Source organism: Idiotropiscis lumnitzeri, chromosome 4 (assembly GCF_059441095.1).
Source record: "Idiotropiscis lumnitzeri isolate Australia: NSW breed Sydney's pygmy pipehorse chromosome 4, RoL_Ilum_1.0, whole genome shotgun sequence".
NCBI lineage: Eukaryota > Metazoa > Chordata > Actinopteri > Syngnathiformes > Syngnathidae > Idiotropiscis > Idiotropiscis lumnitzeri.
Window position 1 is genome coordinate 11,082,501 of NC_142394.1, and position 16,089 is coordinate 11,098,589.

General features: G+C 42.9%; 1 protein-coding gene across 7 annotated transcripts in view; it reads left to right on the plus strand.

The window, feature by feature from the left end:
• The window catches only part of LOC148338098 (catenin delta-1-like), a 20,532-nt gene extending 4,512 nt beyond the window's left edge, over window positions 1-16,020 (plus strand). The window contains exons 1-22 of one of the 7 annotated variants that reach the window (XM_088292814.1): window positions 1-1,830; window positions 2,690-2,805; window positions 3,824-3,987; window positions 5,954-6,022; window positions 6,098-6,217; window positions 6,387-6,646; window positions 7,338-7,619; window positions 7,699-7,939; window positions 8,024-8,246; window positions 9,524-9,716; window positions 9,812-9,929; window positions 10,019-10,175; window positions 10,327-10,344; window positions 10,975-11,043; window positions 11,239-11,366; window positions 11,471-11,621; window positions 11,719-11,911; window positions 12,233-12,435; window positions 12,527-12,568; window positions 12,651-12,718; window positions 12,879-12,933; window positions 14,610-16,020. The exon at window positions 1-1,830 is cut by the window's left edge and continues 1,797 nt beyond it. In XM_088292814.1, coding sequence (XP_088148940.1) covers window positions 3,829-3,987; window positions 5,954-6,022; window positions 6,098-6,217; window positions 6,387-6,646; window positions 7,338-7,619; window positions 7,699-7,939; window positions 8,024-8,246; window positions 9,524-9,716; window positions 9,812-9,929; window positions 10,019-10,175; window positions 10,327-10,344; window positions 10,975-11,043; window positions 11,239-11,366; window positions 11,471-11,621; window positions 11,719-11,911; window positions 12,233-12,435; window positions 12,527-12,568; window positions 12,651-12,718; window positions 12,879-12,933; window positions 14,610-14,668 — 2,808 coding nt within the window. In that variant the 5' untranslated portion in view covers window positions 1-1,830; window positions 2,690-2,805; window positions 3,824-3,828 and the 3' untranslated portion in view covers window positions 14,669-16,020. Of the gene's footprint in view, window positions 1,831-2,689; window positions 2,806-3,823; window positions 3,988-5,953; window positions 6,023-6,097; window positions 6,218-6,386; window positions 6,647-7,337; window positions 7,620-7,698; window positions 7,940-8,023; window positions 8,247-9,523; window positions 9,717-9,811; window positions 9,930-10,018; window positions 10,176-10,326; window positions 10,345-10,974; window positions 11,044-11,238; window positions 11,367-11,470; window positions 11,622-11,718; window positions 11,912-12,232; window positions 12,436-12,526; window positions 12,569-12,650; window positions 12,719-12,878; window positions 12,978-14,609 lie in introns of all 7 variants that reach the window. The other 6 variants (XM_088292817.1, XM_088292813.1, XM_088292818.1 and 3 more) reach the window with 6 other exon arrangements.
• Window positions 16,021-16,089: the final 69 nt, after the last annotated feature.

Here is a 16,089-nt window from a genome sequence, read left to right on the forward strand (position 1 = left end):
CTCATGTCTGTGAATATGTATGTTTGTGAGGAGCTAAATGGATTAGTGGGCTAAAGCTTCAATCCCATTACAAGCCATGCTCGTCCCCAACTAGTGCCAGTGGCATCACACTGTCAAAATTCAGCAGCAGACTAATGAGAGGAAGCATATTTTCGTTTTGACACTCTTTGCTGCAGGGTTTCATTAAGTCGGCAAATGCCACATTGTTGCCTATGTGCGAATGGTCGCAGATGTCTGGCAGGGCCAAGTGAGTCATGCTGACCGATGGTTCAGAATCAGGTGAAACTGACACTCGTGATGTGGTCGACCATTTCAATAAACCTCAACGTTTTCGCCACTTGTTCTTTGTTTTAATTCTGACATTTTTTAAGGTGAAAAATTTGTTTTGTTATTTTCACACCCTGTATGAAATGGAGCATAAAAGTACGTCTTTTAAAGGTCACACAACAGTTGTTCCGGACTGGAGGGCTGATGCCATGGAAGAAGTCAGCAATTAAAGACTTGAGCTAACAAGTGCTTTGTTTGCGGACAGCTTGATAATTTGTTGTTGTAAATACAAGTACGGTACTTGTAGTTGTAAATATTTGTACCGGTAGTCGAGCAAGTATGTTAATGTAGTCTGCAAAGCCACACAGACATGCTGCAGAACAGCTTGCTGGCTTTTTGATTTTTACATTTTATTAAGACTGACTCCTAAATAACAATGTACTATTTTACTATGTAGCGATCAACTCAGAAGGTGATATTCAAAGTCAACTTACCTGGACTCGGATGCAAAAAAAAAAAGTGATTGGATTTTTCTCCCCAGAGCACTTCCAAAGGAGAAAGCCAACCTTATCGTTGTGCGAAAACTGGCCAATTGAACTGTTCATGCTATGTGCTCTGATGCTTTCTTGCCTTCATGCGTGGAACAGAAGAGTGATCCTTGGCTAACTACGATAGCTCTCGCATCTCTTGCACTCACCTCTGATGTTGAATCCATAACATCCTGTTTGTCAGGAAATGGGTTAAAGGGGAAAACGAGGGGAGTGGCTATGGGACACAGGCAATTGTTTTCATTGTTCACTTCCACTCGCCACCGTTCAAGGCCAAATGAAGCGGCTGCGAATGGGAGGCGAGAGGAGGACACAACTCCGATACAGATGAGGATGGATGCATTTCTGCGTCCTTCTCGCTCTTGTACTTGCTCACAAACTTGTCATTGTTCAGCCAGCCAGCCCCCCCCTAGACGCCAGCTGCATGTTCCCTCTTTTGACACAAAATAACAACCCTGACTGTTCCTGCCGAGAAATATCACAGTTTATAATTCATCTTGCATGAGTGACAGCTATGCTCATTACTGAATGAGATAGTGTGTAACATTTTAATGATGCTGATTATTCACTCTGTCTTGAGTTGAGATATGCAAGGAGCCAGTGTCCATATGAGTGAGCTTAACAAGAGTAGATAGATGTCTTTGTGTGTTTGCGGACGGTGCTGGTCAACTATCAGTAAGTGGAGTGTGATGATCACTGGCCGCACCAAGGTCATTTGCCTGTTGATGAGTGGGTGGGCCGCTGTGCTGAATTGACAGAAGACAATGTTAGGAATGCAAGATTAGCTTTTATCTTTAATTCACTTCAACTTTACTTATCTTGACCAAGCCGACCCCTCCACCCTCCTTGTTTGCTCTTGCTCTTTCTCATGTCCTTCTTTTTCCACATCCCGTCTTGCTTCTCGTTTGATTTGTTTGCAGCACTGTCTGTCTGCAGGGTATAAAACAGCCCAGGCCTGGTTGTGACCATATATAGGCATGTGTGGTACTGGATAGCACCCCAACCCCCACTACAGGTAGGAGGTCATTACTCTGGGTCTTTTACGTGACTATACCTCACACGCAAATAGTGGTTTTGGTTCTGACAAATTTCCTTGTAGAGTTGTGAAATATTCTCTTGCCACTCCTTGTTTTCTCATCAGGCCGGCCTACCTACACTGTGCACGCAGCCCCCATGCATGGCTGTCTGTGAGTGTTGATGTGTTGAGTCATTCGTCAGACAGACATACAGGAACAGACACTTCAATTGATTCATCCTAAAAGATAAAAAGATGTTGTAATGCTGTGTCAGTAACTTAATTCATCACCTCTTCTTAATAAATTGTCGGTGTCGTATTTGAACACTCCATCTTCCACTCATGCCTGCTGCCTGAAATCTAATTGTGCTTGCTGTCCACCTGGCACCGCGTTTACAGTCCCCATGTGTGTGTGTGCATGTTGGCAACACACAGGCCTATTGAAAAAAGAGTTAACCGTCAAGTCCCCCCCCCCCACCACCACACACCCACGCGCACACACACACACACACTCTTTCTACCTTGAACAACCGGTCATGCAGGTGTTTGCTAAGCAGTGCTTGTTTATTCACCTTGCGGGGCCCGGTTGACCAGACACCTGAGGGTGTATCTGCTCCCTGATAAGAGAGTCTGAGTTGCCACTTGTTGGGCTCGTATAACAAAGTGTCTGTTTCTGTGAGGCCTCAACCAAGATAACGGCGGAGCTAGGTGGATGGGTGTTGAACACAAGGTCGGGCTGCTTCAGAGCAAACACATCTCCGCTGACGCACAGTTTGGCATTCTCACTATGTTGCTGTTTTCTGACGGGCCTGTCCTTCACTGAAACACTTCTCTCTTTGTTTTCTGTCTCTGCGAGCAGTCCTGTTTCTGGGCTTGGGCCTTCACTGTGCTTCTACCTATGAACAACTAGAGCTTCACCTTTTGGCCTTGGTCTGATCTCTCACCTCTTCTGTCAAAGCACGCCCACAGGCGAAGGTGTGTATATCTAGGTTTGCGGACTCGTTCAGGTCGATTGTGTATAAATAAAACATTGTAAAAAGGCTTGCCACAAAAGTGAGTCCCAACTAGCATGCAGTGCGAAAGCATCAGGGGCTCCATGTCAAATTGTACAATTTCAATGAACCGGATTTATTTTCTACAGATCATGTATCATTTAGGGCTCAAAAGATGAATTAACTAACCTCAATTAAATTCACTGAAAACTTGAAGCAAAGTCTTTCCTTCGAAACTTCACATGATCATTTTTTTCACACAGACTGTAACTCTAGGCTTAGGCACCACCCCATGTACAAATAAGTTGGCGCAATGCTGGCGAGACAGCAGGAAAGTGTCCATAAAAGACAGAACAGCCAACTACTAGTGTGAACTCTCAACTACACTCTCGTTCGCTGACTCATACGTCACTCATCACAGGCCTGGCCTCACCATTTCAAGCCAAACACACTCAAAATCACAAATGGGGTAGTGTGGAGGATGGCGACCCAAACATGCAAATCGAGCTGTTTAATAATTCGGGGTCATTTTATTCAATTAATTCGTCAATGGGATAATTCATTCTAAAATTATTTGAAAGCCCCACTGTCTTTGTCCAGCTTTCTTTGCTAGGAAAAAAAAGTGCCAGGATTAATTACTGTGTATACACTTTTTGTGACATTTTATTTCAAAAGTAAAATGCGTACCATAGCTCATTTAAATTGACAAAAGCGTTTTGAATTGTCATTTTAGTATTTCCTTCTACTTAAAAGTGGACATACAATACAGACAATTATAGTAAAATATCTGATATGCATTTGTTTTTCATAGAGACCACATTAATTGCAGTGAAAACACAAACACGTTTTCCTTGGACAGTATTGTTTGGTGTTGTCGGAGATCATAAAGACAAAGATGTTTGTTTATCCTTCCCGTACCCTTTTAGCTCAAATAATACCCGGATCCTTCAGATTTTATATGTAACGTGTAACTACCCCTCTTTCCCTTCGGGGTGATGTAGTGTGTATGGAGCAGTGTGAGAGCGCAGCAGCTCTGCTGGAGTCGGTAAGGGAGCAGGAGGTGCAGTTTGAACAGCTGACCAGGGCGTTGGAAGAGGAGAGGAGGAGAGTGGGCCTCTCTGCCACCAGCCCTTCGGCGCTGGGTCGCCCCCTCCCTCACACACAGGTAACACCAGCAAAAGAAATAATAAAATCCTCGCCCAGCGCCGTTTGTGGATACCTTTCGCCTCCATCTTACCACGCTAATACTCCAATTTTAAATATGTATCATCGCCTTCCGATCATCATAATTAATTCATCAGTTTCTCCTGCTGATCATACTCATCCAGGAAACCTCCTTCCATCTCTCTACTGGTGCTTTGCTGTATGTGATTGGCCTATCGCGTCAGTCTGCATTCACAACACAATGGCCAGGTTCCATCCATCTAAAAAAAAAAAAAAAGAATGTCACATCTAGTGTTAACATGTCCGAGGTTGTCATCATCATTGGACACTTGCATTAGGTCTTCGTTCGCTGTCACTCACTTGGAGCACACCTTTTGTCAACTGCTCATATGGAATCTCAGTTATTTACTTCCTGTTCCAGCATGTTATGGAATGCTGCCATCTGTCATCTCTGTCGCATGCACACAGATCTTAAGTTTTTCACTTTTTTTTTTAAGGCAGCCTTTGTGTTGTCAAATATTTCTACATGCATGTGAGATCTATATTAGCCATCCATTGATAGAGGGTTCATTAGGAAAATTATTGGATTTTAATTTTACGCGTTTACAATTTGGTAGTCATCTTTGGACCGTGCTGCTAATCAAGGTAGCAAAATATGATTTTCCATGACTATAATGGTATCATTTCAAACACTGAAATCATAAAAGGGAATCCTAGAGAAGTGGTGTTTTGAGGTTTATTTTCTTTCTGCTGCTCATTCCCAATTACTTCCATGTGGCCAGCTTCTCTATTTAGGCCTCTGCTGTATAAATGATCATTTTTGCTCTCTGCCTATAGATTTTAGGATTACACTGGTGAACAAATTAGTTTTTTTTATTTGATTATATATTTTTTTAATCAGCGAGGCAAGTAAACTTTTCAAGATTCTTTTTTCGCTGATGCTAAATCTGCCCTTGTTTTTTATTTCTCTAACACATCATATTTTCATACTAATAATAATAGATGTGATATTAACTATAATTAAGGGTTAGGGTCAACAAGGTGAAATTTCTTTTGGAAATGCGTCAACAATATGTTGAGGGTTACACAAAGCCATTTCAGATTTTAAAAATTTGCCGTTGGTGATCTTGTGTCATTGTACCTTAAGGTCACCTTGTGCTGTGTTCAGAGCGACACCGCAGGCACCAAAGATGAAAAGTTTCAATTCCATCTGTAAATATTTTTCTTGCTTTGGACTCAATGACATTCATAAGACTGTTTTGACTTTGCGAATCCTTGAACATGTTAGATTAGTTGGGTTCCCAAAGAAAAAGGCAAAGACAGTGCTGATGGCGGTGTAGCTTCATATTGACTGTATTAAATTGTCAATGAGAATAACAACCGTCTGATGTTTGTTTTCTGAACACTGCTTTAAATTCAGGGCACAGCAGATGATATGAGAAAGACTTGATTTAGAGGAAATTAGTCTTTTGCAGGAAACTTCACTTCCCAATTTTGAAAACACAAACAAAACATTGCCTTTACTTAAAGTACTACTATTTGCGCAGAGAATGCTTAGTAATATTCAAAAGTGTAGGAAGTGCCACACACTATATTATAATCCCAATTGTATTCATCCCAAAGTAATTAATTTAGAGGCTATTGTGTTTCATGAAACTGAGTGTTACTCAGGGCTGGTCTAGTCTCTGGTACATACAGGATGACAGACATTGATTATGTAACTGGTTTGGAGGAAGTCGGGTGTAAGGATGAATGGCTGCATTCCAGAATGTCCTCCTGCATGTCTCGCAGTGATTCATAGACCATAAATACACAGGAATGGTTGAAGGACCTTATTATTGTTGTGTGTTTCATAAGAGACTTGTCTGGGGGGGGTGGGGGGGTGCCTTAACCTCACATCTGTTGTTCCCTCAATAGAACCGTTGGTTTTTGTTCACAATTTTCAGTAATCTCTTGTCACATTCCAGAACGGGTGTTTAGGGGATGCGGACATTGAACGACTGAAAATAACGGACTCCTACGTAAACGGCACACAGGTACATGTTTTAGTTGGTTAATGAATGTGTGTTTAAGTATTTAGTGCTTATAATAAATGGTTGGGTTTGTTACAGTACAGAATGGTGGATCCAGCACACGGCGCTCTTGACGAGAGCTACACACCAGAGGACGACTCTCATGACGTGCACTCTGTCTTTTCTGAAGAAGGAACCACACGACGGCTCGACAATGGGGTTGGTTATGTGTGCCATTCTAGAAATAGGAATAAAGATGATGCTACAGAGATAGGACCGTAGGTCAAATTTCGTGGTTTGCCGGCATGCATTCCCCGACGGTGATGAATAAAAGATTTTTGAGTCTGAAAGAATCTTCAAACCAGATTGTCTCCTATCCCTGACACAGATGAAGAAGCCCATCTCACGCACAGTCCTGCCGAATGACTCCATGTCCATCAATGGCGGCATGTCCATGTCCGGTATGAGCGGCTACAGTGCCACACTGGACCGTCCGTACAGACAGGTTGGAGGGGACTACCCTACTGCCACGGTACCCAGAAACTACCACTACGGACCTGTGGGGGTTTATGATGACTACAGGGGAGGACCGCCGTCAGAGGCATACACAAGTTTGAGCAGAGGTTCGCACATGGATGATCGCTACAGGTACAAGAAGCCCGCGTGCGCACGACTTGGCTTTAATAAGTTGCGTTCACTCTTCCTATGTTTTGTGCGTGTGTGGCGTTGTTCTGCTTTTCTTTCAATACGTGGCACACTTGCGTCACAATGACGCACACAAATGTTAAACTAAGACCGACGCATGTTTCAATCTTGTCACTAGCGCAAAGTGTGCAGTCGTTATTTCCCCACTCCCGGCCAACCTACTCTGACGGAAACTCGAGTTACCAAGTGTCAAGAAGATGTCACAATAAATTATTTTGTCAGGAGGTAGTCTTTAAATTTATTGTAGAAATAATGTTCCTCCCTGTTCAAGTCAACAGTCAGGTGTGTAAGAAGCACTCTAATCAAGTGAGAAGGCGACAATTTTGTTCTGTGTTTTAATGAAGAAAAATAGCACTGTATTATAAACTGGTTTCGTGAAGTGTAATTACTAGCGCTGTGCACAAATTTGTGGTGATTTGAGTGGCCGTAGAAAAGCGAGTATCGAATATGAAGTTGTGCACTCGGATCGAATCTTCATCTTGTAATACTGTTGCGTGTTGTCTCCCTTTAATGGAGAATTCGATGTGGCTGTAATTTTTTGCTTTTCACCACTGTAAAAAACTTGTTGGTCACGTTGCAAGTCAGAGTACCACTGCTTATTCTCAATGCAATTTTTGCTTCCCTCTTTCTGCAGGCCGGTTGATGGCTACAGAACTTTGGATTCTGGTTATCGGCCCCCAAGCCGCCAACAGATGGACCCCTATGCAGCACAGCCACAGGTGGGGAGAGGAATGAGGGCCATGGGCTCAGCAATGGACATGCGATACGGTCACGGTCACTATGGTCTGGAAGATGACCAACGCAGTGTGGGCTACGACGAGTACGGCATGGGGCCTCCGCCCATGCACCCCGGAGGTTACGGCACCATGCCCCGGTTAGGTCCTGGCCCAGGTGGTATGGACAGGAGAAGACTCAGGTAAAACGGCACAGGCACATGTACAAGTTCTACTTGCATACAGTACATGACAGCATTTACCTCATTGCACACCAAACAGGAGTTGTGAAGATACTCTGGACGGCGATATGGGAGGAGTTGATCCGTATGCCTGGGGCGTTCCCATGACCCTGGAGCGAGGAAGCATGGCTTCTTTAGACAGCACACTGAGGAAAGGTCCTCCCTCCTCATGGAGACAACCGGAGCTGCCAGAGGTGATCGCCATGTTGAACTACCGCCTGGATCCTGTCAAAACCAACGCAGCGGCCTTCCTCCAGCATCTCACATTCAAAAATGACAAGGTGAAACTGAAAATCCATTAATTTAAAACCATTATGTCTTGAATCTTCAGTGTTATTTTGCTCATTTATTTTTTGTTTTTCTAGGTTAAGTCGGAGGTACGGCGCCTGAAGGGTATCCCGGCCTTGGTGTCCCTGCTGGACCACCCCAGCAAAGATGTCCACCATTCGGCCTGTGGAGCCCTGAAGAATATTTCATATGGACGAGACCCAGACAACAAGATCGCGATCAAGAACTGTGATGGAGTGCCAGCATTGATCCGATTGTTGAGGAAGACGCGCGATCAGGACCTCACTGACACCATCACAGGTAATTTACCTTTTCTTTTTTTTTTTCCCTCATTGCTTAAGCCCCTATCCCACAAATAGTGGTGTATTTGTTATAATAATAACAATAATTATGAATGTAACAATTCACTTAAGCCCTGATTCAATTTTCAGTTCACAATTTCGATTTGAATCTTAATCATTACATCGCTAATAATAATAATTCGCGGGAGCTTACTCGCGTGTAGGCAAGTTTTCACACGTAAGCTATTGAGTGTCGTACGCGTACAAGAGTGATGCGGCACAGGAGATGAGATAAATAAGTGCATGGATAAATAAATGCCTTTGTTATGGTATATGCAAACAAGCCAGAGCTCGACGGTCCCCACCCGGACGTTGCAGTCTCCTCTTTGGGAACAATTTAGCTTTCCTGTTAAAATCGCAGATAGGGAAAGGTACGTGTATAAGACCAAAGTTGTGTGCCAACATTGCTACACAGAAATCGGCGGTTATGTTGCAAGTAACGCGTCTAACATGCTTATGTATATAAAAGGGCATCATCCGCCTGCATATCGCTTTGACGAGGAAAAAAGCAGCTTGGTACACCCACAGATAGCTATGCCATTTAAACAGCCTTCCGCAAATAAGATTGGGTCAAAGCAATAATGAATGGCATTGGTGTTTTTATAGCTTCAGCATTATAGCCATACCCAGTTATTGAATGCCGAAGCTTTAAGTATTTGCTTCACCTTCTGGAGTCCCACTATGACATCCCCTCACGTCCGCAGTTCATTGAAAAAGCTAGACCTGCTTTTTGCTGCTGAGTGTTCATTTATTTTGTATTTATATATTTTTTTTATTACTGTGTAATTACTTAGAATATAACTTTACTTTGCTTTCTATTTTTGAAAAAAAATATATTTTCTTGTCATCTTTTCAAAATAACCAGTTTAAGTTCATTTATTTATTTGGTGTACCGAAAAAATACCAAACTGAAGCCTGCAAGAAACCGAACCGAAATGTGATTTTTAGCGTCCCGTTACACGCCTAATAGTTACACAAAATGGAGACAGCTTTAGGATCTGTAGGCTTCATGGACAAACAATGATGCATAGTTTCCCTGTTTTAGAATTTGCATACATCAACATCCCATGCCTACAAATAACTCACAAGTTTCATTGAAAGACAAGTACGGGCGCTAACTATTTCATCGTGAACTCAAATATGGCGACACTTGCATGCTTTAGCGGTTCCCAAAAGTGTTTGGTCTCACCATAAAATTATATACTAGAATTTAATGGAATGTGTCCATTATGCCAGGCACACTGTGGAACCTCTCATCCCACGACTCCGTGAAGATGGAGATAGTGGACCACGCCCTGCACGCTCTGGCAGACGAGGTGATCGTGCCCCACTCGGGTTGGGAGCGAGGGAGCAACGGCGGAGAGGAAAGCTGCAAGCCACGACATCTGGAGTGGGAGACCGCCCTGACCAACACTGCTGGCTGCCTGCGGTATGAAAGCATGCAAGTGCTGCAGGAGGAGGGCAGCCGAGGGACATATTTAGACAAACTTAATTATATGTTCAAATGTCTCCTATGTGCAACAGAAACGTGAGTTCAGAGCGCAGCGAGGCACGGCGGAAGCTGAGGGAGTGTACAGGATTGGTGGATTCGCTGATGTATGTCGTGCAATCACAGATCAACCGTAAAGATGTGGACAATAAGGTCATTAGCAATCCTGTAATACGTTGGTTCCCTTTCATTGTCCCATAAGACTAAACCTTCCTCTTCAAATGCTTTTGTCCTCCGTGCAGTTAGTCGAGAACTGCATGTGTCTCTTGAGGAATCTGTCCTATCAGGTCCATCGCGAGGTGCCCAGCTGTGAACGCTATGCAGAAACCACACCCATCAACCAAGGCCCTGCACCTGGCTCAAACAAGGGGGGGTGTTTTGGCTCTCGAAAGGGCAAAGGTTAGTATGAAATCACCAGACGGCCCGTGTTAAGAGCTGTCTTCGGCTTGTTGGTGGTGGGTGCACTGTTGCAGTTTTTCACTCAGCTCCCCCCCCCCCTCCCTCTCTCTGCTCTCTCCGCTCTCTCCTTGCTTTCTTCCTGTCCTAATAGATGAGTGGTTTTCTAAAGGTAAGATTTTCCTTGGTGTTATATGATCATAACTAACAGAATGTTGTTCATTAGCGATACTAGTCTGGCTATTCACGGCAGGTTCAAAGGCACTTTGACAATTTTAATGCCTGTGTTCAATTTGCTCGTGCATTTAATATTTGAAGACACACTTACACTGAACACAATTGTGCACAAATGGCCAAATTGCATGCAAGTAACAGTTCAAGGAGCAACACCAGGTAATGACAACACAGAAGCTAATACGATATATCACTATTAAACATTTTGCCATCGATTTAAATGATGCCAAGCATTCCTCCACCGGTACGTTTCTGATGCAATCGGATTTTTACCTACATTTATCTTAGTCCGCTCTCTATATGCTGCCATGACTAATATCCAAATTGTCCTAATAAGGTAAAAAAAAATATGTGAATTGCCTCCTTGTTGGTCCAGCCTAAGAAATAAACTCCAGCAATTCTTCGCACAACCCCACTGCATGCTCACTGTGCTTGTCTCGCTGGTTCCATGATCACTTTCACACCACATGCGCAACTTTTTTGGACTGTTGCTTTATTAAAGCTTGTTTGTTTCTCACCTGTCATGTCTTCCCCCTTATTTTTTTTTTTTTTTTCTGTATGACTACAGGAAAGAAAGATGGAGATGATGGAAGTGCAGATCAAGTTGACATTCCAAAGAGAACAATGCCTGCCAAAGGTGTGTGCATATTGGAACGTTTGCATTGGGTGGTGGTGGGCTGTGTGTCTGTTAACGAGTCTTGCTTATAAACATATTTTTGTTTAATAATGATTGTCCTACATAATAGTTTTAAGACAATGAGTAATTGTGCTTTGGCAACTTAACGTACAAAAGTTAACTGGCAACAATGTGTGTGTTTGTGCCCACCGTCAGGTTACGAGCTTTTGTTCCAACCGGAGGTGGTTCGAATTTACACGTCACTGCTCAGAGAGAGCAAGAACCCTTCGGTTCTGGAAGCCGCTGCCGGAGCCATCCAGAACTTGTGTGCTGGCCGATGGACTGTACGTACAAACCATTTTTGTTCCTTGTGAATTTCCCTGAAATAAACCACAGTTAATAAGCATTTTATTTTTCCCTCTTTTTTTTTTTCTGCTTCCCACATCAGTATGGCCGTTACATTCGGGCCACTGTTCGACTGGAGAAGGGTCTTCCCATGATGGCCGAGCTTCTGGCTCACGGCAATGACCGTGTTGTGCGGGCCATGTCTGGAGCTTTGAGGAACCTCGCCATCGACAACAGGAACTGTGAACTTCTCGGTAAGATTGCTGGATATTCCTTAACTCGCTGTCATCAATATTTGTTTCCATTTGCCATACTTGTTTTAGAGACCCTGACTTGCGTTTTCCGCTGCAGGTTTGCATGCTGTGCCCCACCTGGTGGCCAACCTGCCCGGTGGCCAAAACCTGTCAGGTCGTGCCCTGTCGGAGGAGACGGTGGTGTCGGTGCTGAGCACGCTCACCGAGGTGCTGGGCAACAGTTTGGAGGCAGCCAAGACCCTCAGGGCTTCGCAGGGCATCGAGAGGCTTGTTCTCATTAACAAAGACGGGTAAGGAAAAAGCACGGACACCTTTCAGATTCAGGACAGAAGTGTTAAACTTGTTTTCATCACGAGCCACTTAGTATGGTTCTTTTCAGAGGGTTGGTTACAATGGTGAAACCACAACGTTGTATAATTGGTAGGATTGTAAGATTTGCCAGAAATCATGTTTAATATTTACCGCATATACCTTGGTTTTAAAGTCTTGGTTTGCTTCACTTTAGTACAGTTGGAAACAGAGTAGTTGTGTGGCTTGAGCAATGATTCACAGTGAGTCGCCAGAGCAGAGTTGAAAATTAAATGCATGCATTTCTTCGTCTCTTCATGTAGCAAGCGGTCCGACCGTGAGGTTCGAGGGGCAGGGCAGGTGCTGCAGCTCGTGTGGGCCCACAAGGAGCTGCGTCGGCCTCTTGAGAAAGACGGCTGGAAGAAAACAGATTTCCAAGTCAACCTAAACCCCGGCACCACCAACGGTCCGAGCACTCGGGCCAATGGCACATATGGGGACAGTACCACACCACTGCTGGACAGAGGTGCGTTTTTTTTTTGCCCTTACACATAGTGTGTACTGTAACTGCTCAGAGAAATCAACATTTGAACTTGCATTGTTTTCTCCACCCACAGGGGAAAGACGAAACATGATTCCACTAAATGACCTCGGCTCTGGTAGGTGTTTTGCTTGTTTTCTTTCCAAGATATGTGTTAGGCGTGGATGAAGTGAAATGTTATGCTTGTCTTTGTTTCTCAGAGGCTTACTCGACACTGGACCAGAGGGAGAGGAGACACACCCTCGATGACACCACAGATACTTTACCGGTACTTTTGAGACACTAACCATCTGCTAGTTGGACTGCTCACTCAGCAACATGAAAACCCTGACTGTGCCTGACTTTTCAGTTTTTACAACCTCACAATTAACAATTTCTTTTCTAACACAAGCTTCCTCCCCTTCTCTCTTTCTCTGGATCTCTCTCAGAGAGGGGTATATGGGGGAAGAAAGGGCTCCCTGCCTCTGTTGGACTCCTATGATGGTTAGCCCTCCCCCCCTCTACCTCCCTCTGCATGTAACAGCATGGTACGTCTTACTGACCTCTTATCCTGCATGCAACTTTGATCAGCGTTCTTTTGGTCTCTTCTGACGTCAAACCTCTCCGTTAACTATGTGTTATTGATATAACGGAAGCCTGCTTGAGTTCTACCTAATGGTTAACACTATGTTCTGTTTTTTTTTTTTTTTTTTTTTTTTTTAACCTTAGCCAACTATTGCAATTTAACAAACCTGCTTGTTATCTGTGGTGCTGTCGCTCTAAGGAAATCTGAATTGTAATTGCTGATGGGGGATATAAGGAATGAATACTGGACATAATCTCTGATGTCCTACTAATTTTTGTTACACCATATGGAAAGCGCTTCGTTACAGCTTCAGCTGTTGTGAAATGTGCTATCCAAATAGTTGCATGGTAAAAAGATTTATTATTGCCTATAGATGACACAAGATGGCGTGAAAGTATTAACTTTTTTGTAAGCGGTAAGGCCTTGTATAAGTGAAGCTCCTCCCCTCTTTGACATAATTGCTTGGCACAAGATGGTGCCAAAGCACTGCTTTTATTATATTTGGCAGGGCCTTTCAACGATTAACAGGTTGGGGGAAAAAGAAATCACAACTAACGAACACTAACTTTGAGGCAGAGACTCGTGTTTCTCAGTGTCGTCTTTCCTCTAACTCCATCAACCATTTAGTTTTTGTTAAATGCAATTGACTTTTCGATTGAAAAATAATTTATGACATTATGGGCTGTTTTGACACTTCAATAATTACTAAAAGTAGCAGACAGCAAGATAACTTTCTATCAACAAGGAAAATCTCACAGTTCCCTTTCAGGCATTATGTGGAGGTGCGCTAAGAAAAGTCAAATAAGTGTGCTAGACATATGCAGATTGATTTCTTTCGTTATTATTTTTTTCTATGTTTTACAATGTGAGCGACAACCACACATGACAATGACCAATAAAATCACATCACAAGATACTCTCTCAGCGGCATCTGACAAACGAGCCACTGCTGACTTTGATCACAAGTACAGAAAGGGATTTGAGATCCGAGCATTCGATGGTGAAGGGAAATTCAACCAATTTCACAACTATCAGCAGTTGGCAGTTAGTGAACAATTCTTAAATGTCAATTTAAGCATAAAGAGAATTAGAATTTGTATATTTAAAAGAAATACGACTTAAGGAAGTCCGCTAGCTTAATGTCAACACACAATGTGAAACGCCATAGACGGGCTAATGAATAACATCTTTATGGTGGTGTTAAATCTTTAAGCAACAGGTAATTAATGAGCAGATTCACAGCACATGCAAACTGATAATGTATCACACAGGCATATATTTATGCTGTGCGCAGAGTGTCTAATAATGTTGAAGAAGTTGAGACCAGCACCATGTGTAGTATTGCACTGTCCCAGGTGGCCAAGGTGCAAAATGTCGATTGAATTGGAGCAATAACTGTCTTTCAGTCTATATAATTGTCATACCTGTATGTTTAGAGAAAAGGAGTATTTTTTTTCCTGTGAAAAACATTCGATTGATTACCCACAACCTCCAAAAATACAAATAGGAATTATTAGGCACTGAAATAATAAAGTTCCCGAAAATCGTTTTCCAATTCTAATTGTTGTTGTTGTTGTTGTTGTTGTTTGTGCAGAAAAACTGATCGTGTGCATCACCCAGAATGGGCCGTCCCTGCCTGACCACTGCTACTGAAGAGGGAGGGAGGGGGACGGCAGTCTGTTGTCTCCTCCCTCATCTCCCTCCCGCCGGACCAATGGGATCGCAAGACCACTGTTTGGCATCCAAAGAACGTGTTTTGTGTTGGAGTACTTGCCACAAACAAACCTGAACCCCTTGTCTTTTTATTTTTTTATCATTAACAATTTACCGTAGCAACTGAACTCTAGTTTATGTTAACTTATGAATCTGTAAAGGCAATCATCTTTGTTGACAATCATTTGATTCCAGTGTTGTCCTGCTTTTTTTTATGTTTCCTCTTTGTTCGAGTTATTTTGCTGCCAACTCCTGTATTCTAATTGAGGGGCTTGTGTGTAGACATCAGTGTAGGTTATATACTGTACATATAAAGAGAAAACTACATGACCGCGTAGATTTTGGCTTTTTTATTTAAATGGTCCCTTCACGGGGATCGCTGGAGGTCAGGACGTGGCCGTCTGACTTGATGAGTTGCCATTGTACCAGAGTCGAGTTGTCTCTAATGGTGTCCTCTCATTGCGTTGGGCACGTGTAGAGAAGAGAGCAGGTGTGTGCGTGTGAGAGAGTGCGTTTGGGAGGGGGCAATAATACACTGATGGACCTTTTTGTTTCCCCAAGTATGATTTTTGTAAGGCCTGACCCAGAACGATACATTTGTTCATTTGTTCTTGTCAATTTAGATATCTTGTTCTGGTTTTTCCACATTTGTTTTTGTTTGTTGTGCATTACCAGACTGTTTTTGCCGAAAGTGGGAGAAAAATAACACTTCCTGTCTGCTTTTAATCCAAATTTGGCTCGATGATTGTGGGATGTGAAACTGGTTTAAGCACAGTTAAACCACTAATTCATAATGACTTATTCTTAGCTCTGCGGTTGAAGGTTGATTTTCATTTTTCATTGACTGAATGCTTTTATTTGTCCTGGTCACTCACACATGCTGGGTGTCTTCCAAAAAAAAAAGTGAGGTTTATTTGCTTAGAGAAGACTCAAGTCTGTACAGTTTGTCAGTTGTATTTTAATGTAAGTGGATGTGATGCATATTTTCTTTGTCATCCATTTATTTTCTATTTTGTACTCCCCCTTTTCTGTCTGTAATTCCCTCACTCTTTTTGCAGTGGGTGGGTGATATCCTTATGCAATTTGTTTTACAGCGTTGTTTTTGACCACTCTCCCCCCTCCCAATTTTCATCCAGTTCTCGACAGACAGTATATTTGTAATGTTGCCTATCCATGTAAAATTATTACATACCATTCATACCTGCCTTGGCTCTGACAAGTTTTTTTTTTTTCAATAAAGTATGTAACTGGTTATGCTGACGTTTTGATAAATAAAGATCTTTTCTTAGACAGCATGTGCCCGTGTGTGTAATGTGTCGGCCATTCAAATTGCACGGTACAAATGTAATATTCTTGCATCC